This window comes from Phoenix dactylifera, chromosome 4, assembly GCF_051530095.1.
Source record: "Phoenix dactylifera cultivar Ajwa chromosome 4, Ajwa_hap1_PhDact_Kaust_v1.1, whole genome shotgun sequence".
In the NCBI taxonomy this organism is placed as follows: Eukaryota; Viridiplantae; Streptophyta; class Magnoliopsida; order Arecales; family Arecaceae; genus Phoenix; species Phoenix dactylifera.
The window spans coordinates 40828392-40855147 of NC_143193.1; the positions used below are offsets into that span (position 1 = coordinate 40828392).

Genomic DNA, 26756 nt, shown 5'->3' on the forward strand with positions numbered 1-26756 from the left:
TTGCTTATTCCGATGCTGATTTTGCCGGGTGCAAACTCGACAGAAAAAGCACAAGTGGCACATGTCAATTCTTGAGTGCTAATTTGGTTTCTTGGTTTAGCAAGAAACAAAATTCAGTTGCCTTATCCACAGCTGAGGCTGAGTACATTGCAGCTGGAAGCTGTTGTGCCCAAGTTCTTTGGATTAAGCAACAACTTGAAGACTTCGGTATCAAAATGGACAATATACCAATTAGATGTGATAATACAAGTGCAATTAATTTAACAAAAAATCCTGTCCAACACTCAAAATCAAAACATATAGAGATTAGGCATCACTTTATAAGGGATCATGTGCTGAAAAATGATGTGATGATTGAGTATGTATGTACTGAAATTCAATTGGCCGATATCTTTACAAAGCCCCTTTGTAAAGATAGGTTCAACCTCTTAAGGAATGCTTTGAGCTTGTATGATCCCAGCAAATAAATTGAACTTGTATTGCAATGCTTTGCTACTCAAACTTGTAATCCACCTCAAAGTCACAAATAGCAAACCTAGTATTTATTAAGTAAAAGCATGAATCTATCTAAGTTAAATGACGAACTGTTTGACTTTCCGGAGGATGGTTACCCTCCCTTGGACTCTTCATGGAGATATTTTCAGAGCCTATTTCATAGGTATTCGAAATTTGGTCAAACATTCCTCATTTCAATATTAATAATTCAAAAATCATTATCAAACTTTTATAGGGTGTATTATTAAAGGGGAAGATCACAAACAAACTCACTCTATATTCACCAAAAGAAATCATGTTGATTAGTGTGGTTAAATAAAATAAATTGGGAAAAGATAGAATTCAGTCTGAAATTTTTCAGTGCCGGAGACGTCTCTGGCAAATCGCAGAGACGTCCCCCCGGCGAGACATCTCGCGTTAGTCGCGGAGACGTCTCGGGGACCGAACGAGGGTTTTTTAAAATAGGTCGAAACAGCACGAGCCGACCCGAGCTATCTCTTTCGTCCCCAACAAAATACAAAACCCTAGCCTCCATTTTTCTCTCCACCTCAAACCGAACCAAAACTCCCCATTTCCCTAGGATTTCCGAGCCATGGCACCTAAAAGAGCTAGGAGAACAAGTGGGAGGCGTCCTAGGGTAGCGACCGACGCCGAGGAACGGAGGGAAGAACCTTCCGCACCGTCTCCTCAGGTTGCTCCGCCAACCTCGACCATTTCCTGTGCGAATCGCACAGTAACCACGGGTAGGTTTATAGATTTCCACTTTTTAGAGAGTGAGGGGTTCTCTATTGGAGAGAGACTCCGTGCCCAAGGTTGGGAATATCTTTGTACTCTCAACACATCAACCTACCCCGGTTTAGTTAGAGAGATGTTTAGTAATATGGCCTTAGGGGACTCGGGGTACACTGCCTATGTCCGAGGGACATTGATAGAGATCAATGAGGATACCCTATCTAGTGTATTACAAATCCCTAAAGACGGTGAGGCTCCGACCTCACACCCTCAAAGGGAAACTGCCCTAAACTTAGTTTTAGGACGAGAGGACTGCGGCCCTCTTGATGTGGTTAACTCACAAGACCTAAATGCCGAGATGAGACTACTTTTAAGTATTGTCAACCGGGTCTTGTTTCCAAAAACCGGTCGCTTCGATTTTGTTTCGGAGCGAGATTTAGTCATCATGCACCACATCCTACTAGGGATTTCCCTAAACCTCCCTAGACTTATGCTGAACTACATTTCTATATGTCATAGGTATTCTAGGTTTAGCATACCCTATGGGATGATCTTTACCCTAGTATTCAAACATTTCAAGGTTCAAATTCCAGAAAATGAGCCTGCAAAACCCTTGAGAAACACCGACTACTATAATGAAAGCACAATGCGTAGAATGGAGTTTCACAAGGTAGATGGGTTTTGGGTCAAGGTACCAAAAAGAAAATCTCAAACCTTAGAGCCCGAGATCCCACATCAGGAGCCTGACCACCACTCTCCTCCACATAGCCACATGGCCTTCCCTGATGTACCCTCCAGCTCAGCTGGACCTTCCACATCCATGCCTCCTCCTCCTCCAGTCAGTGGATCCTTCTCCTTGTCAGATGAACAGATGCACACTCTAGCATCTGTGATATGCCAGCAGATGAGAGAGGAGATGAGATCGATGATCACTGCTGAGTTGGCCCCCATTCGTACCTCACATGAAGGGCTTCTACAAGAATTGAAGGAGATCAAAACCCAGGTAGAAGCTACAGCATCAGAGTTGGTTCATGTGGGTACCATCCAAACTATACGATCAATTGAGCTACAGGAGAAATTGAAGATCATATCAGATGGTCTTCAAGAGTTGACGAGCCCTGGAGGCAATTTGGGCACCGTGGTTGCCCAACTTAGAGGAAGAATTGAAAAGGCAAGCATTGAATTTGAAGCACTAGTGGCAGCCTTCCATCAGTCTCAGGGAGATCAGTTCAAAAAACTGCTGGACTCAATAAATGCATTTATAGAGGCAGCTGCTAGGGCTATTGAACAACGTCGCCGATGAGGGACATTTTGTAAAAATCTAGGGTTCATCTGTTTTTGTAAAACCCTAGGCTCATTTTGACACTTCTTTTGTATTAGGAATCAATACTTGTAATGATTTCCTCTTTTTTAACCTTGTAATGCCTTCAAATGATTGCAATGACATATGAATGACATACAATTTCTTTTGAAATCTTGTGTTTGTTTCAAATCCTGTGGAATCAAACTTTGTGTATGTGATTCTGTGTTGTGCCATAAAAATCTCATAACATACCTTAAGTGTTCAAATTTGACACAATTTATCAATGCATATAAAACAGGGGGAGCACATCTTGTAATAACTATTTTAAACAAAAAGAGGAGTCTGAAATGAATTCCAAAACAAAGGGGGAGTGAAATGAATGCTGAATTCGCTAATAAAAATAACTTGAATATCCTTGAGTGGTTCATGGTAATATGCTGAATTCTACTAGGAATTGAGTTTTAAGTACCTAAGGATAATTTGTCCCCTTCATTGTTGATGACAAAAAGGGGGAGTAGAACCAATATGGATATTGGATATATTGGAATGCAAAATTTATGGAGTGTATTGAGTAGATATATATATATATATATATGGAGTATATGGATGTATTGATTAGATATATATATATATATATGGAGTATATGGAGTAGAACCTAAATATGGAATGCAAAATTTACACTCATACTTAAAAAATTGAATAAAAAAAAAGATAAAATTGAAGAATATTGGCTTTAAGATAATTGTCCTTCTGGAAAAGAAAGGGGGAGTCAAAAAGAACTTAGCCTTTAATTGTCTTTAGCATCAATATTTCATTAATTTAAATTTTAACTTGATTCAAATTCAGTTGATATGCTAAAATTGCTTAAGAGCTATTAAGATCAATCTTATGCATAAGGATAGAACTGAAAGTTGACTATTTTGAATTATACACACTGTATCTAGCTCAAATCAAAACATTATACTTGTACATCTGATCAAATACTGTGTATATGTTTAAATTTCGAATTTTGCATATACTCAGTGTTTTGTCATCATCAAAAAGGGGGAGATTGTTGACCCCCTAATGGATTTTGATGAATACAAAACACTAGAGTATAATTCCATCTATCTTAACAATTTATTTGAGAATTTCAGGTGATTAATTAACAATATTGTTAAGAAATGTCTAGGCAAGTTCCCATAATTTTTAAGGATTTATTGAAGAATTTTTGAGTTGAAGAAAATAGATCAGGGACAGCCGAGACGTCTCCGGGTTGTCTCAGAGACGTCTCTGGCACAAACAGGAAGAACTGGCACGTCTGCAGACGTCCCCGGCACCTGGCGGGGCGTCTCGCAGGGTCGGAGTCGACTCTCTCAGAGGCGGAGTTGACTCTCTTAGAGGCGGCAGAAAGGCCGATTTCAAGGGATGCGCGCGAGTCGTCTCCACAGGACGCCGAGTCGTCCCCGCGAGTAAAAAGCAGACTTCTGGAGTCATCCCCGAGGTAGCGGAGTCGACTCTCTCAGGGTATTCCAGAGGATATCTTTTTCGGTGATAAGGCAGCGGAGACGTCCCCTGAAAAAGCGGAGTCGACTCTCTCAGAGAATTCCAGAGGACTTGTTTTTCGAAGATAAAACAGCGGAGTCGTCCCCATGCAAAAAGTGCAAACATCCCGAGACGTCCCCGTAAAGCGCCGAGTCGACCCCAAACAACGTCAAAAGTAAAATCTTACAGCCGAGACGTCTCGCGTTGAAGCGGAGACGTCTCCGGAGCGCCTGGGACGCGGCTGACACCTTTTTGCAAGTTTGTTTGAATTTCAAACGTTCCTTTTTTTTGTCTAACGGCTATATTTGCTTTTTGGGCTATAAAAGGGAGCTCTTAAGTGCCTTCCAACAACTTCTCACCAACCCAACACAAGATCATTCAAGAGAGAAGTAAGAGAAAGAGGTTCAAGGGAGTTAGTGCATTCAAGTGAAGAAATCAAGTGCTTTCAAGCTTCCCAACTGATTTCGAGCTCAACTACTCTCTCTCGATCGGCATTCAAAGCTCACATTCAAGACAACGCGATCCACATCGGAAGAACCACCATTTTCCACGCTTCCAACGGCTAAAAGGGTTCTTCCGGGTTTTGTTATTTCTCACTGTTTTATCTGCTTATTTAGAGCTTTCAAATCTTTTGTAAAACCTTTGGTTATTGTGCTTGTTCCAGTCAAGGGACTTGGAACAAGAGAAAGGCGTCCCAAGCCTAGGTGAAATTGGGGGTTGTAGGGTTCGTTGTTAGCTCGGTGTAAAACAACGAGTTGGGTAGTGCACTCGCAAAACTACCGGACTGTAATCTTGGATTATAGTGGAAATTCCCAAAGGTGCCTTGGGGAGTGGATGTAGGAGCAGTGGAAGCTCCGAACCACTATAAAACCTTGTGTTTGCGATTGTCTGTTTTCATACCTCTATTTTTACTTTAGCTCATACATTTGTGTGTTTTATTTTTAATTGGACAAAAAGTTTTAAAACACCCAATTCACCCCCCTCTTGGGTGACCATCTCTGGGCAACAAAAGGAAATACTAAAGAAGTTTGGGAATGAAAATCATAAAGGAGTAGGCACTCCAATAAATCCTACTAGTAAGCTGACAAAGATGAAAAAGGGAAGAGTATTGATATATAGCTGCTGGTAGTTGTTGTGCCCAAGTATTATGGCTTAAGCAACAACTAGAGGACTATGGAGTTAAGCTAGATAATATTCCTATTAAATGTGATAATACTAGTGCCATCAATCTTACTAAAAATCCAGTTCAGCATTCTAAAGCCAAACACATAGAGATAAGGTATCATTTTATTAGGGATCATGTGCAAAATGGAAACATACGTATTGAGCATATATGCACTGAAAAACAATTAGCCGACATATTTACAAAACCATTGAGTGAAGATAGATTCTGCATGCTAAGGAGGGAATTAGGCATATGTGATCCTTTTTATTGAAGAAATATAAAAGGGAGCTAGTAGTTTCATGATACATTCCTCCAATTTCTAAAAACTCATGAAACATGTGTCAAACTTGTTATTTATAGATTCCTTACTCATGTATCATTGTCCCAGAAAGAATTTGTAAGGATTGGAAGCAAGGAAAATTTTTAGACGCAAAAAGGAAGAGAAAAGAAAAATTCTGCACTTGGGTCGACCCAACCCAGAATAGGGTCGACCCAACGTTGAGTCGACCCAAGAAAATTCTTGAGTCGACCCAACGTCGGGACCCCACTGTTAAAAGGGGGACCCGAGAGCAATGTTAGGGCACTGTTTGCCCTTGTTCTCTTCTGAATACTCTAATCCCCACTCTCCAAACTCCTCCAAACTCCTCCAAACAGTAGATTACCTTAAGATCTTGGAGAAATGGGACCCAAAAGAGCCGTAGCCAAGAGATCCGGAAGAATCACACGGATCCAACGTGAGGAAAGGCAACCTACGGAGCCATCTACCGTGTCTCCACAACGTGAGGCACGTGCGGAGCCACCTCCTCCTCCTTCCCCCTCTGCTATACTTGCAAGATTTGCGGGGAGACCGGTTACAACGGGGAGAAGGATCCATTCCGAGTTCTTTGATCAAGAAGGGTTTCGGTTGAGGGAATGGATCCAAAGGCAAGGTTGGGAGTATCTTTGCTCCCTAGATGTGTTGATCTACCCCGGATTGGTTCAAGAGTTCTATGCCTTCCTTAAAACTGGTATGGGAGGGCTTGTTTCGGAAGTTCGAGGGGTTCGAGTTCGAGTTTCCAAGGAGAGCTTGAGTGGGCTACTTCATCTACCCTGCGTAGGAGCCACTCCGGAAAGGCCAGAAGATAAACTGAGAGCCCTATAGTTGATCATGGAAAATGAGAACTTCAACTTTTCCGAGAAGGTAATAGCTAGTTCTCTTTCTGCTAAAATGAGATTACTGCTCAGTATAATAAACAGAATTTTATTTCCAAAGACTGGGAGATTCGATCTCATCACAGAGCGAGATCTAGCAGTGATGGAGTGTATGATTCAGGGGATTCCCCTAAATCTTCCGGCCATATACTGAGACAGATGAGGAAAGTGATCTGCAACTCTAGGGTATCACTACCTTATGGTATGATACTCACTTTGATTTTTCGGCAGCATGGTATATCTGTTGAGGGGGAGGCATCCAAGAGTCTGCTTCATACTGACACATACACTGCACGGACACTTATTCGCATGGGATATGAGAAAGTGAACGGGCAGTGGATTAACACTGGAGCAGGCATTCAGGGTGAGGCACCAGAGGGAGATGCACCAGAGGCTGAGGATGAGGAGCATATGGATCATCCTACTGCACCTTCAGAGGCTGGACCATCGTCATCCGTTCCTCCGAGAGATACGGATGAGTTCTGGAGCAGGATGACTGAGCTCATGTCAGCTCAGGCGAGGACTATCACTGACGGGCTGATGAGCCGATTGGACGTCCGATTGGACGTCATGTCTGCTGAGATCAGTGATCTGAGGCAGCAGATAGGAGCACTCCGGAGAGAGAGAGAGACCCATGGACCATCTGTGCCACAGGCTGCTGAGTCAGATATTTCGGCACAGAGTCATCCAGCTCGTCGTGCTCCACGCCAGACACAGTCTCACCAGGCTCGACCTCCCCTCGCCACGTACACTAGGAGGATGAGGACTAGATCCCAGCCATTAGATTCTCCCTAGGCTGATATTAGCATTTCTGTTTAGAGCCTAGGCTAGATATCTAGTTCTCATATGTATCTTGCTTTTATCATGTATCTTTAAATCTTGATTAAGGAACATTGTATCTGTTTTTGTTTTTGGACATGAATGTACTCAAATGTTCCTATTTTGATCAATGAAGTTTGAATGGTTGTTATTTATTGCATCTTTTCCCATGTACCTATTTGATGATAACAAAAAGGGGGAGAAGTAAAGAAAGAGTAAATAGGGGAGAAGTAAAGATAAAAGTAAATAGAGTAACAAAAAGGGGGAGAAGTAAAGAAAGAGTAATAAGGGGAGAAGTAAAGAAAGAAAGTAAAATAATTTGTAAAACAAATTGAAAATCATATAGGAAAGCATATACATCCAAGGGGGAGCAATTTGCAATAATGAAAATGTTCAACTCAACAATTTTTATCAAATTTCAGAATTTTGGCACGCACCTTTCACACCTCGATACATAACCTGAAACTCATGTTTTATCTCAAATTTTTGGAGTTTCAACTTTAATGAATTATAAATGAAAGGGGGAGTAACACAAAAAGTCAAATTGGCAACATTTAAATGATATAGGGGGAGACTTCACTCTTATATATGAAAAGCTGAAATTCAGCAAGTTAAACCCTTTCAAAAACTGAATTTAAGATAAGTATCAATAGGCTCATACTCTTTATTTTGTAATCATCAAAAAGGGGAAGATTGAGGATGATAGTGTTATTTTGATGATTAACAAGCAATTATCTAGAGTATGTTATAAGTTAAATCGATACTTCATTTATAAGTTTATTACTCTCAGTATATTTTGTATTAATTGATATAGATATATTTCATTGTTCATTTGAATGAATCTAACCTTGAGATGCAGCAAAGTGTGGATTGAGTCGACCCAAAGGATGATTGGGTTGACCCCGGCACATCAAGAAAACATTTGGCACACTTCTGCAAAAATGGCAAAGATGAACAGTGAGTTGGGTCGACCTAAGGAAAGCATGAGTCGACCCAAGGATCAAGATCCTCAAAACAAGATAGAAAAATGGTTCTCTGGATTTACTGAGAGGGTCGACCCAAGAAGTAGTTGAGTCGACCCAAGCTTGAGTCGACCCAAACCCTGAGAGGGTCGACCCAAAGGCAAGACAGAAAAGAAGACAGAAAAGGTTCTCTGGAAACCCTGTTAGGGTCGACCAAAGAAGAAGTTGAGTCGACCCAAGTGAACTTTGAGTCGACCCAAAGAAAGGTTGGGTCGACCCAAGTGAAGGAAGGCTGAATTATAAAGTTTCTGTGTTTCTGAGAGGGTCGACCCAAGGAATGTTTGAGTCGATCCAAGTGAAAGTTGGGTCGACCCAAGGACAGGTTGAGCCGACCCAAACACGGGCAGAAGCATAACGGCTAGTTCTGCAGATGTACTTTTTGTCCTTCCAACAGTGAGTAACGGCTAGTTTTTGAATTCTAACCATTGGGGCTTGTCCAATGGAGGTAGGAAACTATTTAAAGGGGCACTATTCATCAGATAGAATAACTTTTCCAAAGAATATCAAAGAGTACACAAGAAAGAGAAAGTGCCCTAATCTTCTTCATCCAAGTGCTTCATTCAAGAATCAAAGAAAGGGGTTGAGCAAATTCAAAGAGTCATCTAGATCTCCATCCTCCCTTGAAGAGTGAAGCATCCTTGACAAAGAAGAGAGAAGTCACTACAAGCGATAAATACTTTCTAAACTCTTCTTTGTAGTTTATATTATTTTATTTGCTCATTTAGGAGTTTAAATCTTCTTTCTTTGTTTATTAAACTACTTGTAAAGGTTGGTTGGTTAGCCCGCAAAACCAACGAAATAGGTTGATTGGTGAACCCGGAAAACCAATTGTAAAGGTTCGTTGGTGAGCCCGTAAAACCAACAAAGGTTCGTTGGTGAGCCCGTAAAACCAACATAGGTTTTTGGTGAACCCGGAAAACCAAAGTGTAAAGGTTTTTGGATTGTGAGCTCGGAAAACAATCCAACTGTAATCCGCGGGATTATAGTGAATTTCCAAGGGGTCGCTTGGGGAGTGGACGTAGGTGCTAAGGAGAGCACCGAACCACTATACTTTGTGTTGTTTGTGTTGTGATTTGTTTTAGCTTACTAATCATTCATTTAACTTAAGTAAGTTAGTTAAATTTAAAAGAAACCAATTCACCCCCCCCCCCCTCTTGGCTTGTCACCTTGGGCAACAAGCCTTATCATATACCACTTTTTGACTATCAAGAATCATATTTAATTTAGTTGAACTAAGTGTAAACTTATTCATTAAGGATTTGTATTTTTCTGCATCTTCTTTTAGCTTGATATTTTCAGCAATTAGATTTTTGGTTTCATTTGTGAACCTCCTACTTAATGTTTTATAGTTATTAGATAGTTTCAGCTTATCTTTGATAAGAGATTGATTTTCATCTTTTAGAACTTTATTTTTATGAATTAGCTTCTTGTGTTCTTCCATCAGTTCTAAAAATGCATCATGTAACTCTTCTACCGAAAAATCACATTCAAGTTCAGAATCTACCTCATCGTTATTGGCCATGTAGCAGATTTGAGCCTTCTCTTGTTGATCTTCCTCTTCCGAACTTGACTCTTCGCTTTCACTCCATTCAGCCATAAGGTTTCTCTTTTTAAGTTTTCTTGCCATCCATTTCAATTCCGGACAATCTATCTTGAAGTGCTCGGGCTTGTTACACTCGTAGCATATTGGCACTTCTTTTTTCTTTTCCTTTTCTTTTCCTTTTTTCCGGCTTGAGCTACCTCTTACGAAAGGTTTTCTTTTATGGAATTTCTTTTTACCTTTAATGAATTTTCTGAATTTTCTTGCAAGCATTGTCATTCCTTCTTCATCATATTCCTCCTCATCATCGGACTCCTCTGATGTAGTTTCCTGCTTTGGAGCTGTGGATTTCAAGGCAATGGTCTTCCTTTTCTTAACCTCCTCTTCTGAGTTTTGTTTCATTGTCAGCTCATAGGTCATGAGTGATCCAAGAAGTTCTTCCAATTGCAGTGTATTGAGATTCTTTGCTTCTTGAATTGCAGTTACTTTGGCCTCCCAAATTCTTGGTAGAGACCTAAGAATTTTTCGCATTAGTTCAGAGTTAGCATAGGACTTTCCCAAACTCTTTAGTCCATTTATGATTTCAGTGAATCGAGTGAACATTTCAGTTATAGACTCAGTGGATTCCATTTTAAACAATTCATACTTATGTACTAATATATTTATTTTAGACTCTTTGACTTGATTAGTTCCTTCATGTGTGACCTCTAGTTTATCCCAAATTTCTTTAGCGGAGATGCATGTGGATATTCTATTAAATTCACTTATATCTAGTGAGCAATAAAGTACATTAATTGTTTTAGCATTTAATTGTGCAAGTCTTCTATCACTCTCATTCCAATCCATTTCAGGCTTAGGAATGATTGTGCCCTCTATACTAACTGTGGGTGTGTGTGGCCCCCTAGTTACGATATTCCACATGTCATAGTCTAGTGTTTGAATGAATATCCTCATCCTAGCTTTCCAATAAGTATAATTAGTGCCATTAAATAAGGATGGTCTATTTGTGGATTGTCCCTCGCTAATAGAACATCTTACTTGGGTTGTTATGATCTTTGACTCTTGATCGTAAGATCAACAAATACTATGAGAGCACCTAGCTCTGATACCACTTGTTGCCCAAGGTGACAAGCCAAGAGGGAGGGTGAATTGGTTTTTCTTGATTTTCGATTCCATAATTTTGCTAATTGATGAGTGAGTGATTTGGTTAATATAGATTAACTACAAATAGTGAACTTAGAACAATACATATACAAATAACAAGAAGTATAGTAGTTCGGTGCTCTCCTATGCACCTACGTCCACTCCCCAAGCGACCCCTTGGAAATTCACTATAATCCCGTGGATTACAGTTGGATTATTTTCGAGGCTCACAATCCAAATACCTTTACACTTGGTTTTTCGGGATCACCAAGAATCTATATTGGTTTTACGGGCTCACCAACTAATCTTCACCGTTGGTTTTACGGGTTCACCAACAAACCTATACCGTTGGTTTGACGGGCTCACCAACAAACCTTACAAGATTGTTAAAAAGAGAAAGAAGAAGAAGCGACCCCTTGGGAATTCACTATAATCCCGCGGATTACAGTTGGATTATTTTCGAGGCTCACAATCCAAAAACCTTTACACTTGGTTTTCCGGGATCACCAAGAACCTATGTTGGTTTTACGGGCTCACCAACTAACCTTCACCGTTGGTTTTACAGGTTCACCAACAAACCTACACCGCTGGTTTGACGGGCTCACCAACAAAACTTACAAGATTGTAAAAAAGAAAAAGAAGAACGTTTAAACTCTTATATGAGCAGATATAACAAATATAAACTACAAAGAAGAGTTAGAATATAGTTATTGCTTTGATATGGCTCTTCTCTTCTTTGTCAAGGAATGCTTCACTCTTCAAGGGTTGGTGGAGCTCTTAATGCCTCTTTTTGATCTGCTCAACCACTTCCTTTTGACTCTTGAATGAAGCACCTCAATGAATAAAATTAAGGCTTTTGTCTTTCTTGGGTAAGCTTTGATATTTTGTAAAAGGATACTTTATTCTGATGAATAGTATCATTATAAATACTTTTCCACAAGTTTAGGTTACTCCCCATTGGTTAAATTTGAAAAACTATCCGTTACTAGCCGTTGGAAGGTCAAAAAGTACTTCTGCAGAACTAGCCGTTATGCTTCTGCCCGTGCTGGGGTCGACCCAAACTTTTCTGGGGTCGACTCAAACCACTGTTCATCAGACTTGGGAGGTCGACTCAACTTTCAGTGGGGTCGACCCAACTTTCACTGGGGTTGACTTCTGCTACAGTGGGGTCGACCCTCTCAGGGATCACAGAACCTTGTATTTTAGCTGTTTTTCACTGGGGTCGACTCAACTCTTTTTGGGGTCGACTCAAGCTACAGTGGGGTCGACTTAAGTTTCATTGGGGTTGACCCTCTCAGGGATTCCAGAGACACAGTTTCGAACGACATAGCCTTGGGGTCGACTTATGTTCAGTTGGGGTCGACTCCATTGGGATCGACTCAAGCATTCCTGGGGTCGGCTCCATCTGGGGTCGGCTCAAGGAAAGTTGGGGTCGGCCCTCTCAGTAAATTTCAGAGACTTGTTTTTTTGAGGCTTGAAGCTAGGGTCGACTCAAGTATACTTGGGGTCGATTCAACTACTGTTCATCCGTGCCATTTTCGCAGAGGTGTGCCTAATGGTTCCATGATGTGCCAGGGTTGACTCCATCTTTCTTAGGATCGACTCATTCCACACTTTGCTGCATCTTAAGGTTAGACTCATCCATACAATAAATGAAATATACTTCAAGCAATTTTGAATGTATGCCATGGTAGTGCTACGTACTCTTAACAATGAAAATACTATTGTGCCCTTAAGAGTATGTTTCATTTGAAACTTTGCTGAATTAGTATTTAGAATTTACTATCCCTTTTCTATCGCAAATTTTATCTCATATTAATCATTGAAGGACATCTTAATCTCATTCTTCTAATGTATCGAGAGTGTCGAACTCAATAATGATGTATCATGTTAACTTGTAGTATTTAATTAGATATTTCTTCAATGATATTGTTCATCATCAAAATAACACTATCATCCTCAGCTATTAAGGAAGTATTTGGTATGGAGTGATCATCTCAAGATTAAGGGTGATATGCATGGACGTGATGAGATGACCATGTTTGTTTACAACATGGTGATTCTATGTGACAATAATTTCAAATAACCGTCCAATATCGAAAAATCTATCCTTAAGATTAGGTATTTAAGATCATCCTAAGGCAGCAATTTTAGACTTAAATTTGAGGAGAAAAATATCCCTCATTTCAGTAGAAAAAATTGGTATAATAATATAATATATTATAATGTATTGATCTTACATATATTATATTTATGATATATACATATGATATATTGTTAATGATATTATTGTCATATTATTATTCAATTATAATGGAAAATATTATTGTAATTTATATTTATATTGTGAAATTATTTAATATTTATTTTTATTTGCTATAGTTTTTTAATCAAATTAAATATTAATATAATAGTAATAATATATTATATGAATTGATAGGAAAAATATTGGATACCTCGATCTCGAACCAAACCGACCTCGATAACCTTGGCACACGCAGGTGACTTCAGCCCCAGTTGAGGAGCCAACCAACTTTGTCTCCGACTAAGGAGCCAATTGATACGTGCTGACAAAGACTGATAATCCTGGCAATCGGCCGTCGTGACCATGACTAGCTGTAGTGGCAGCTCTGCATTCGGCGAATGGTCAATACCATACGTTGCCTACGCCAAAGCCGCACTATTGGCTATTGCCTATTGCCTGGAGATTGGTGCATATCATGCTGACCTAGGTAACAATAAAATTGACTCTCCTATATAAAGGGGCAGTTCGAAGGACCTCAAGTATATAATATTATGCAATATTAATTCTTCCTTCTATATTATTGCCTCTCTATTCTCACTTCGGCATCGGAGGATTCTCGCCAGAAACTCTCCAACAAGCGGCTTTCTTGCAGGCCATCCTTAGAGAAAGTCAGCTCCAGCACACCTCAACCACTTTGTTTAGCTTGGTTCCTGCCGACTTCATGGTCATTTCATGTTGCAGTTTGACCTCGGTCCGAATTCAATGACAACAAGTATAAATAAAAATATTAATTCTATAATAACAATCAATATATTTTTTTATAGAATTAATCATTTAAAAGATTAAATATAATTTCATAAAATATATTAATAGATATATTAATAATTTATTATAATATATCTTATATAATTAATAAATATATTTTATGAAATATATTAGGGGTAGTTTTGATATTTGATGGCCAGTGACCTTAAGTTTTGATGAAATACCAAATAGATTACTCTTGAATATCTAGAGATCTCTAATTATTAAAATATATTATATAAAATATGGTAATTTTAGATCATGAGAATTAGATTATTTTAGAATAAAGATAATCGGTCATCGAAGATCATCTTGGGGAGTTGCGGAGTTGCGAGCGGCATGTGAGGGCCTCGTTTAGGTCAGAGTGCATTTGGATGCTCGGTGGGTCCTACTTAAGGGAGATTCGACTACAGTAGTCGACTGAATTTGGAGCGGGTGTGTCAGGCTAGAACTGCACCCTCTTATCTATGATATCTGCTATCTTGTGTGGGAGTTGGACTTCTTCCGAGCCACGCATGTATTTCGGAAGGCGAACAGTGAGGCGGACTAGGTCTCCTTATTCGCAGCACACTACTCTGGGGCCGTCCTATGGGGGGGTTTGAAGTGAGTGCTAGTGGCACTAGAACGTGTTTTGCTCTGTGATTATTCTTGGCGTACTCATGGCTGATGTAGTGCGATGCCGGTACTACCACAAAAAAAAAGAGGAAAAAGATCGTCCTGGGGATCACTAAACGCCTCGTTAGTGTTCAATCGGATCCATCTAGTAGTGCAAATGGGTCGGGTCGGGTCGGGTTCTGGGTGACCCCGATCCGATTCGGTTTTTTGTTTGGATCCTAATTTTGGATCCAGATCCGATCCGGTTGAAGATCGGATCGGGTCGGAGTCGGGTCCGAATTGGGTTCGGATCCGAGTCGGGTCGGATTCGGATCTGAATTGGATCCACTTTTTTGTACTTTTGGAGAAGGATTTGGACAAATCTAATTTGGTCATATCGTAATTATGAGGTGCTGGGTGACCCATGACTTGAAAGACTTGCAATTGACCTCCAGTCAGAACAGATGACCCATGGCTTTAACTAAGTCGGTTTGCAAGCCAAATTTCATATCACGCCCTATGTGACTGATTGGACGGAACTTGGCGTCTCCCAGCTCCCCTCTCACCAGGACAAAAAAAAATCCTAGACCTTCTTCCAAAATCCAATTCCATTGCAGAAAACTGGCACATGGCCCATATTCAGTTCAGTGTTCCCTCACCTCCTCCCTGCAAAAGTTAAAAAAAAACAGAAACAAAAAAACAGAAGGAAAAAAAAAAAAAAAAGCCAGCTACCGAGACACCAGAGGTATCAACAGTGTAATAGATGGGAGAGACTCCTGACAGACTATACGACTCCCAAAAAAAAAAAAAAAAACTCTCTTTGCTTTTTTTTTTTCCTTTTCTCTTTTTCTTCAGGTCCATCGGATAGGATCGGATCCGCTTAGTAAACTCAGATCCGATTCAAAAAATAATTTGAATCTAATTTTAAAATCCGATCAGAATTCACGGATTCTAAAATTTGAATCAGATCGAATCTAAGACCGGATCGGATCTCGAGTCGGCCCCACCCATTTGCAGCCTTAGATCCATCTGTACCGGTAGTTGTCGAGTTATGTCTGTATGTGTTGCCAACCCCAGACAAGCTACCCTGTTCCTATTTTCTTCTTGTGCACATCCATCTACCCTTCTCGCTTCGTCGCTGATTGCATCAGCTTTCTTCTCCGTCTGCGTCCCTGTCTCCTCCCGAGATGGATCCAAACCCTAAATCCTTCCCCATCCTCTCCTACGTCATGTCCCGCCTCCCTTCCATCGTCGGCCGCCGATCCCAGATCACCCTCGAGCCCGACATCGAGCAGCCCCCTGTCGACGACTCCCGCCGCCACAGCGATGCGGTGGAGCTCGTCGACCGCATGCCCCACCTCAACAACCCCGAGCTCCTCGCCGCCATGGCCGCCGCCGTCTCCGACGTCGCCAAGACCCGCTCCGTCCTCCAGACCCTCGGAGAGCGCCCCGACCACGAGGCCGTCGACGACGCCCGCGCCCGGATCGCCGAGATCGAGGCCATCCTCGCGCGGGAGCTCGAGGAGATCGTCCGTGCGCCGCGGCCGGACGAGGTGGACCGGCTCCAGTGGCGCGCGGAGCAGGCGGAGAGGGAGAAAGAGTGCCGGGCCCGCGCCGAGCGGGAGCGGCGCGCGTACAAGGCTGTGATCCAGCTCGACGAGATGCATGATGCCTACGAGAATTTGCTCAAGGAGGCCGAGGAGCGGCTGGTGAAGATTTACCGATTGGCGGAGGCCGGTGGCGACGGTGGCGGTGAGGGCAGCAGGGATCCCGCTGGGCAGGAGGACGTGCCGGTGAACGAGGAGGTGATCAGGATCTTGCAAGAAGCGTCGGAGAAGTGCCTGGAGAGGGTGGACCTGTCGGCCCGCCAGCTGAGGTACCTTCCAGAGGCATTCGGTAAGCTGCGTGGATTGGTCTCTCTTAACCTCTCCAGCAACCAGTTAGAGGTTTGTAGCGATCTTCTTCCCACAAGCTTTTGCTGTTCAACGATTAAAATTCCATCCTTGCTATCTTATCTCCTTTTGCTGGAGGGTTCATGGTCGATGGCTATTTTTCTTGGTTGTGTGCGTAGTGCTATGTTGAGCATTTATTTGGTATTCCATAAAGGGTTGTCTTTGAAAAGTTTGCATTTGCTCTCATAGCATCTTGGAGCATGAAGGCTTGGTGTTCTGTGGTTATGATCCCACTTGGTTTCATGAATTGAAGATTGTTATCATTTTGCTGCCATGAACTCTTAGTAGCATGCGTTTGTCAAGAATAATAAACCCACTCTTGCTAAGAAGTAAATTGCACATTCCTCAACATGCTCAAATTGATGCTGTATTATCTCATCCTTCATTGAGGCTCCTCTTCTTTTGTGTGTTTTATTCTTATTGAGCATGTGCTTTTGTGTGTTTAATTGTATAATTTGGTACATAAAGATGGAGTTAATTGTTCTTTCTCGATGTGAGAAATGTGAGACAAAGTAACAATATGCAGTGTTGGTGTTTGGTTGTTTTAAATTAGATGTCTGCTAGTTATAGAGATCATGAGGGGGGGAACAAAAATTTCTACCTTATCACTTAGAACCAGATTTAATTCTTTTCCCTTAGAACCAGATTTAATTCTTTTCCCTTGTACCCCAGTAGTATTGTAATTAATATCTGCACTATGTGGTACGTTTGTACTTGCTTGGTTGTCTAGAAGATGTAGATAATGGTTGATAGAATATAGGAATTTATAGAACTTCAGACTTTTTCATAATATCAATCACATATAAGTTGAAGCTATGAATGATGAATCCATTTATTTTACTTATGATTTATGAATGTATTTACTATGCAACTTAGGTTTTTGTTTCTTCTTCCAATTTGAACATAGACTAGTTCTCTTTGTCTCAATATCTTTGAAGTGCCCTACTTTCCTAACACCCATCTTAATTCCTAAGAACACTCCTGCTGTAGGCTACTATGGTTAAAATTAGTGCCTAGACATTAATCCAACTCTTAGGCCTTGTTTGGTTGCAGGATAGGAAATGAGGGGATAGAACCTATTCATGTGCGTCCCTCCAAGTTCCGTTATTCACAAGATAAATTGATTTATATTTGGTTGCACCAAACACTATTCCATGTAATGATTGTGGGATGGGATAACTCCAAAAATCTGTTTGGTTGCATGGGGCTGGGATAAGGGGATCTAAGTCCTTTTTTTATAGAAATGGACAAGATTGCCCCTTGCTGCCTCTTGAATTTGGTTGTGGAACAATCAAGTTACCGTGAGACCCTTCTCCCATGCAATGGCATTCGAAACAAGCCTAACTAGGCTTTACCTAAGTAACCAAATTGCCTGAATGCAATCAATTACGAATCATAATGACCTGTTGGTCATGTATGTAGTACAAGTGCAAACTCACCACAACAGTTTTTTCTAATTTTTTGAATGTTAACAACGATATTAAGAAATCAAACTCACCACAATCCTTTTTTTTAAAATGTTAGCAAGAATAGTGTGATATAGGTCACCATGTTCATGGAACCAAGGACAAACAAGACATGTACAATTATGGGTGAACGATATGGTAAGACTTAGGATGGCTGGTTGATCGGTAGATTGTGCGGTTTCTTGTCCTGAAGAGATAATCTGTCCTAGCATATCTCTGGAATGATAGCTAGCTTCACATTATCGCCAATAGAAGGAAAAAAAAATTAAATTAGAGGTATGCACGAAAAACTATAAGCTAATAGTTCACCGTTGAACTTGGTCCCTATGAACACAATGACATCCGTTCCAACAATGACTTAAACAGTTACTCCCACCCACTGTATTTAAGTCCACTAGAAGCCCCTATGCCAACCTATGCATCATCACACTTACCAGCCTATAAAATGGGGAGAAATTGAGCTTAATGCCATGCATTTGCCACAGAGCAACCCCACAAGTGGATTCAAGCTACCATGGCCTTCCAAACAAGCCATTGCTGGAGGGTTGAGAGGAGCAAAAAAAGGGCCAAGGAACAAAGATCCTAGGTGGCAGCAAGGTTCGAAGGAAGGTCAAATTGAGCAAAAAGGAGCATGATCACCATGGTCATGGTCTCAAACCAAACTATGAGGGAGGATTGTGAGAAGGAAAATAGGAACCAAGCCGCGAGCATAAGAGGGAGGTTGTGGTGTCTAGCCACCTCAACTGCGTAAATTGCCTTAGGAGCAAGATAATCCACCAATTGATTGTTATAATAGGGTATGCCCTAAAAGATATTTGTATATCATTTTTGAATATTGGTTGAAATATAATATAGATATTTTATTCACATGATCACTAAATAATACTGGATAATATAAATTCCAATGGCTTTTGCTACCATGACTTCCCCAACCATGATGCATATGCGGCTGAAGCTATTCTTGCATCTCCAGCCCCGGCACCTCTTTCTTTTGCACCTCCCTATAGCCAGCCTAAAACTCCTCTTTGCTTTCTTCCTCTGATCAAGTCCAAAAAGAAAAAGAAAAGAAAGAAGAGAACGAAAGGAGAACCGAAAAGGTGGCTGACTGGGCTTTCTCCTGGATCAAAGCAGATCAGCTCGCCGAATTCGTCGATCGAATCGGGCGCCAAGATTTTCTTCCTCTGCCTGCAGAAGCGTCTTGCCTACTTATCTGGGTTGTGTTGGGAATTGTAAAGGTGATCCTTCTCAGCCGGACTCTACTGGATTTTTTTTTTATTCCTTCCAGGAATTTCACCTAGAAATAAGAAATTCTAATGGTACCAAATAAAAAAAAAGTGTGTTTCATTGTTTCTATGGTTACTTTTTTTAAACGGTGACGCGATCTTGCTCGTGAAGGTAATGAAATTATCTGTGAAGCTAGCAAATGGAGCATTGAACTAGCTGCTGCTTGTGAAGTATGAAAGGAGATCAAATTTGAATTCGAACTAGTAGATAAGCTACCGAGATCCGTTTCATCTATCCCCTGCTTTCTTCTCTTTTTAGTCAGAGCATGGTTTTACCAGTTGGCTACGTAATGGGAGTGAGCCATACAGATGCTACACACTCATATTCCGGAAATATTGAAACAAATAAATCTCATGGCTGAACTACCAGAATGGTTTAGAAATCCGAGTCTTTCTTACCGTAGAGCAAGAAAAGAGTCCACGAATACTTTGGAAGAATTATCCATGTAGTCACAATGTTTATCATAGGATGAATGGATATTTCTAGCATCAAAATATTGTTCCCAACTGTGGGTGAGTTTGGTCATTGCATCTATATGGTTGTTGAGGTATGTCATGACTACATGGACTTCCTCATCTACTAAGGTGATCTTGCACTGGCACTTCAACGCGCTATCGTATTAAGCAGTCAACAATGGTAATCTACCTTGGAAATCACTATCAAGGATTGGTGATGGGGACATCAGCTAGGTCACCATTTTATTTGCATATTTGTTTATTTTTATTTCTGGGTTTATTTGCATTTTAGGGTTTATTTGTGATTTATTTTATTCTGGGCTTATTTGCATTTTAGGGCTTATTTGTGGGTTATTTGTGTTATTTGTGGGTTTATTAGGATTTATTTCTGTAAAAGGGAATTTATGCAAATTGTGTATTTTGGCCCTATATATAGGGACCTATTTTTATGATTAGGGTTTAATGAAGGTTTAACAATTTTCTTCCCCACGTCTTCTCCTCCTCTCTTTCTCCTTCTCTTCTCCTTCTTCTCTTCCTCTTCCTCCTCTTCTCCCTCTTCTTCTGTTTCTAATTTAAAGCTACAACGTGAGTACATCGTCACCACTGAAGTCTTCCTTCCCGGACTTGGTTCTACACCAACTTGGTATCAGAGCACTGGTGGGCTTTGCCTCTGTTGCCAAAGCCTCGATCCAACAACAGTCTTCTTTCCCTCTGTCAGTGTCAAAAAAAAAAGAGAGGAAATCTTCCCTGTGGCCGAGCAGTTCCACCGTGCCCCTCCCTGCCGCAACCACCTCTTTCCATCAGATCTGCCGGACCCCTCCTGCAGCGCCGCCTCTGGCCCTCCGCCGGTGCCTGCAACCGACGCCACCACCACCGGTGTATGGCCGAGCGTCGCCGGATCCCCGGATTTCAGTTGGCGCATGAGCTTTACGTGGTGCCCCGACCCCGGACACCGGAGCGCGCCGACGGGCCACAAGCGGTCCCCGTTGCCGTAAAGAAGAATATCACCGTCCTTCTTTCGGCCTTGTCGCTCGAACCCGTCGAGACACCCGCCGGCCATCGTGTACTCGTTCAGCCGCCGCCTGTCGCCGCCGACTACGGATCGGCGTCCGCTAACGCCGTAGCCCCTCTGTTCGGCCGTTCCGCCGCTGCCGCCGAAGCGACCGGTTCACCCTCCCGAATCGGTCGGGAGGTTGAAGAAGAAAGCCGAGTAACGGGTTAGTTCTAACCCGTTACCCACAACTCGGTAACCTGGGTCCAACAAGTCAAAAAAAAAACTGTAGGTTCACGTGACCCGCACGTGTCCCAAAAAGAAAACTTACCTCTGTTCTGCCGAGAGGAAACCCAAAAGGTTTCCACCGCCGCCACCGCCGCCATCGCCACCGTCTTCGCCGCCGTCACCACGATTTGTCGCTGCGCCGCCGCTGCTGCTGTCGCCCGCTGCCGCTGCCGTCGTCGTCGCCTTGCCGTCGCTGCCCTTGTCGAAGCCGTCGCAGCCAAGCCGCCACCATCTTCTTCCTCGTTTCCGAATTGACGGCGTCCGCCGTGCCGCCAGCGCTGCTACGCCGTCGCCGAGTTTGCGGTGCCTCTTCGTCTCCCCGCGGTGCTGCTTCACCTCCTTCTATGGCCGCCATCGTCCCGCCACCCGAGCTCCGACGTCTCTTCGCCGGCAGTCCGCCCCCCCATCTCCCTTCCGCCGCACCCCGCGCCACCCGAGCGCCACCGCCACCTCTCCTCCCTTTTGCCTCCGCCGAGCTCCGACATCTCTTCGCCGGCAGCCCGCCCTCCCCCCTTTCCCTCAGTCGTGTACCACCCTTCTTCATCATCTTCGTTCACCCACCCACCAAAGGAAAATCCCTAAACCCTCCTTTGAAGTCTCCCATTCCACTGTGGGCTTCATCCGATCCCACGCCCACGCGCCTAGCCCATTGGTTTCTGCAGGTTCCTCAGGCCCGATTACACTCCATAGGCCGCCAACACTTCTCTCCGCTGCGGGCCAAAGCCCATTTTACTCCTTGAGCACGGCCCAGGCCCAAGCGGCCACAGGCCCTATCTCAGGCCTGAGCTAGCACCTTCGTCAGTCCATTCCAGGAGCCCAAGAACCCCTTTTGGCTGCAGATCCGGATCCACAGTTCGAGCTAGCTCTGCCTAGCGCCAACTTTGTGTTCAAGACTCTACAACAGACGCTTCCAGTTGACTGCATTCGCCACAGGTAACAGGTTCTTCTTTCTTTTGGGCTTGTTTATCTAATTATGTTCTAGTTCTCTTGCATGACAGTCCTATGTTGAAACTTATTTTATTGTCAAACTGCAAAACCTAGAACATTTACCACCACACCCGTCCTACCCCCCATTTAAATCTAAATATTAAATTAGCACACCTTAGCGACATGATAGTTCTCAACATCCATGGATCAGATTACTTTCGGACCTTGAATGACCGTAAAACGTGTTTGCAACCTAATTTTTATAGTGACTAATTTTCTACTTTAATTCTGAAATAACCAAAGTGCAAATTAGTAATATTTAATTTTAAGTTATTTTTGTGAAAATTTGCTGATTTCCGAATTTATAGTAGATTGCATTAGTAGGTTGTCCTGCATTGCATTTAGTAAGTTAGGGTTCATTAGTAGCATTGCATATCATATCACCAACTAGAGAAGTTCCTGCATGCCAACCCGTAGTGGTAGAGAGTACCTCCTCATTGACTCTTAGACCCCTTTACCCACTATGGACCCCAGAGTTCTACAAGATATTTTGAAACAATTAGCTGCATTACGAGCTGATCAAGAAGAATTCAAACGAGAGATCCGTGCTCTAGTGCAACACCCTAGGACTCCTGAACCGTCAACCCCAATCGCAGCTTATTCCGAGTTTGGTTTGACCACACCACCTGTAGCTTTTCCCCATCCCCCTAGGAACCAACTTCCTCTTGATCACCAGCGCGATCTTGATGAGCAACTACATCGTACTGTCCGAGTAGATGCTCCTACATTTGTTGGTCAATTAGAGCCGAGTGTGTACCTTGATTGGAGAGCAGCCATGGATAACTATTTTGAGTGGTACGAAATGACTGATGATCGAAAAGTACGATTTGCTAAAATGAAGCTTATTGGGCAAGCTCACTGGTACTGGCATAACGTTAAACATAGGCGTGAGACTCAGAGGCTTCCACGTATCACCACCTGGGAGGATATGAAAGAAAAACTGAATGAGAAGTATCTGCCATTCTCTTACCGACAACGCCTTATGGATAGGTGGCAGAAACTAACTCAAGAAACTTCAATCGTTGCCGATTATATTGCACGATTTGAGAAGTTTCACATGAGGTGCGGTGTAATCGAAGAGGAGACTGTTACTCTTTCTATGTTTTGGGCAGAACTCCGCGAGGAGATCCAGAAAGAATTAATCCTTCGAGAGATTACCACCCTTGGCCAAGCATACTAGTTGGCTCAAGATGTGGATAGTTTCTTACGAACCCTGTAGTGAGGCGTACGGACTCTCGGTCCATACCCCCAGGAGCCCGACCTAATCAAAACTATCTTCCGCAATCCAGACCATTTTCCAACCACCCTAACCAGCCCAGCTCTAGCCAAACACCAACTACGCCGTTCCCGATGCCTGCTCGAAGTACGTCAACTGATAAAGAAAAAGGCATATTAGGGGCCAACCCGCCCTCAAGAAGCCAAACCCAGTATTTCAGGTGCCAAAAGTTTGGCCATATCGCGTCCCAATGTAATGCTAAGACCTATCTAATGACTGAACTGGAAGCAGGAATTTAGGAGACTGAATGTGTCGAAGAAGTCTATGAACCAAACATCGAGGATTTTGTAGAAGACTTTGGAGACGAACAGACCGGGTTAGAGTTTGTTCAGACTGAATTCCAAAATGAGTCCATTGATCGGAATGACCAAAACCCTAGGCTTCATGTGGTTAGGTGTACTCTAGCCCAAACCAAGACCGAACAAGATTGGCGTAGAACCTCCCTATTTTACACGCTTATTAAGAACAATGGTAAAACATGCAAAATTCTATTTGACAGCGGGAGTTGCATCAATGCCATTGCGTCTAGAGTTGTTTTCCGCCTTGGTCTGAAATCTACCCCTCATCCAAACCCATATAAGGTAGCCTGGGTAGATAAGATGTCCATATCGGTGTCGGAAAGATGCCTGGTTCCGATTCAATTCTTATCGTATAAAGACGAGATCTGGTGCGACTGTCTTCCGATGGACGTAGGTCAAGTCATTCTAGGAAGACCTTGGTTATATGATAGGGACGTCACCCTTCATGGTCGGTCGAATTCGTGTGGCTTTCTGTTCCAGGGTCGGAAAATTATACTGAATTCATTGCCTCCTAGAGATTTCGCCCCTGAAAAGAAGGGTGCTACGCCACGGAAAGATGAGTCACTTCACATCATTACTTCGAAAGAGGTAATGAAGGATATTGAAAGCCAATCACCTGTGTTTGCCCTTGTGGCTAGGGTTATCAATGTGGAGTCAACTCCCAAGCACCCGCCCGCAGTAGTTTCCCTATTGGAGGAGTTTCACTCGGTTTTTCCTAATGATCTTTCAGATGCACTCCCTCCGATGCGTGATATCCAGCACGTAATTGACCTCATTCCTGGAGCGTCATTGCCAAATCTTCTCCAACATAAACTCAACCCAAATGAGCACACTGAACTGAAACGTCAAGTTGACGAACTCTTCACTTGAGGGTATATTCGTGAGAGTCTGAGTCCCTGTGCTGTACCTGCACTCCTCACTCCCAAGAAAGATGGCTCTTGGAGGATGTGCGTCGATAGCCGTGCTATCAATAAAATCACGGTTAAGTATCGTTTTCCCATTCCTAGGCTGGACGACCTTTTAGACTATATGTCTGGTGCTACAGTTTTTTCCAAGATCGACCTAAAGAGGGGGTACCACCAGATTCGGATTCGTCCTCGGGATGAATGGAAAACTGCATTCAAAACCAAAGATGGACTCTACGAATGGTTAGTAATGCCTTTCGGATTAACAAATGCTCCAAGTACTTTTATGAGAGTGATGACACAGATCTTTCGACCTTTCTTGAATAAATTTGTTGTTGTATATTTTGATGATATCCTCATCTATAGTCAAACTCAAGAGCTCCATCTCTCACACTTAAGGCAGATTTGTGATGTCCTGCAGAAAGAAAGCTTCTTTGCAAACCCTAAGAAGTGTGCCTTCTTGACTGATCACGTCACTTTCTTAGGGTTCATAGTGTCTTCCAAGGGTGTCTCCGCTGATCCGGAAAAAGTAAGCGCGATAGTCGATTGGCCTGAGCCCAAGATCCTAGCAGAAGTACGCAGTTTTCATGGCCTGCTACTTTCTATCGTCGCTTCATTAGAAATTTTAGTTCAATAATGTCTTCCATTACAGATTGCATGAAGAAAGGAGACTTTATCTGAACTAAATCGGCATCCCAAGCGTTTAAAGAAATTAAGAAAAGGATGACAGAAGCGCCTGTCTTGCGCCTCCCTGATTTTACTAAGGTGTTCGAGGTCGCATGTGATGCCTCTGGCATTGGCATAGGTGGCGTGTTAAGCCAAGAAGGTCATCCTGTCGCGTTCTTTAGCGAAAAATTAAGCGACGACAGGTTGCGTTATTCCACCTATGATAAGGAATTCTATGCGGTAGTGCAAACTTTGCAACATTGGCGACACTATTTGCTACCGCAAGAATTTGTCTTGTATTCAGACCATGAGGCTTTAAAGTATCTTAACTCCCAAAAGAAACTGAACCATCGGCACGGTCGATGGATTGAGTTTTTGCAGGCCTATACTTTTGTACTGAAACATAAAGCTGGAGTTGAGAACAAGGCTGCTGATGCGCTCAGTCGACGGATCTTCCTCCTATCCGTGATGAGCACTGAAGTAATTGGTTTTGAAAGGATCAGGAAACAATATACCACTTATCCCGATTTTAGTGAGGTATACCTGACCCTACGAGATGGAGTAGAGAGAAAACAAGATGATTTCTTTTTACGAGATGATTATCTCTTTCGCTCCGATCGATTGTGTATTCCTCGAACCTTATTGAGAGATTTTCTAGTATGGGAAATACACACTGGAGGACTGTCTGGGCATTTCGGAAGAGACAAAACCATTAAAATGGTGGAAAGACGTTTCTCCTGGCCGAGTCTCAAGAGAGACGTGGCCAAAATTGTCGGTCAGTGTCGCACATGTCAACTAGCCAAATAACGTAAACAGAACACTGGTCTTTACACTCCACTATCCGTTCCTGATTGTCTTTGGCAAGATGTTAGCATGGATTTTGTGTTAGGGCTTCCACGTACCTCTACCAAACACAATTCTATTTTCGTAGTGGTGGACCGATTCTCTAAAATGGCTCATTTTCTCCCCTGTTCTAAGACTTCTGATGCTTCTATGATTGCGAAACTCTATTTTGATGAAGTCGTTAGACTCCATGATCTTCCAAAATCTATTGTGTCCGATCGGGATGTTAAATTTATGAGCTATTTTTGGAAAACCCTTTGGCACATGATGGGCACCAAATTAAAATTTTCCTCTGCCTATCATCCCCAAACTGATGGCCAGACAGAAGTTGTCAACCGAAGTCTATGAAATCTTTTAAGATGTCTGATAGGTGAGCACGCTAGGACTTGGGATCTCGTGTTACCAACTGCCGAGTTTGCATATAATAGTTCAGTCAATAGGACCTTAGGCATGAGTCCTTTCGAAGTGGTGAATGGATATAAACCTAGGCAACCCATAGATTTGATTCCCATGTCTCATCAACATAGAATCTCTGAGTCTGCACAATCATTTGCTTCACACTTGCATTCATTGCATCAAGAGATCAGCAATCATATTCACTCTAATAACTTAAACTATAAATCACTTGCTGATTTGCACAGACGTTATAAAGAATTGAATGTAGGTGATTATGTTATGGTAAGAATTAGACCTGAACGACTTCCTTCGGGAACGTTCAAAAAGTTGCAATCTCGTAGTGCGGGACCGTTCAAGGTCCTAAAGAAAA

The 26756-nt window shown here is 42.4% G+C and overlaps 1 protein-coding gene across 1 annotated transcript in view; it reads left to right on the plus strand.

Annotated features, from left to right (window-relative positions):
- Nucleotides 1–15634: 15634 nt before the first annotated feature.
- Nucleotides 15635–26756, plus strand: part of LOC103697064 (plant intracellular Ras-group-related LRR protein 3-like) — a 46611-nt gene continuing 35489 nt past the window's right edge. The window contains exon 1 of the mRNA XM_039133898.3: nucleotides 15635–16524. Coding sequence (XP_038989826.3) covers nucleotides 15766–16524 — 759 coding nt within the window. The 5' untranslated portion in view covers nucleotides 15635–15765. The remainder of the gene's footprint in view (nucleotides 16525–26756) is intronic.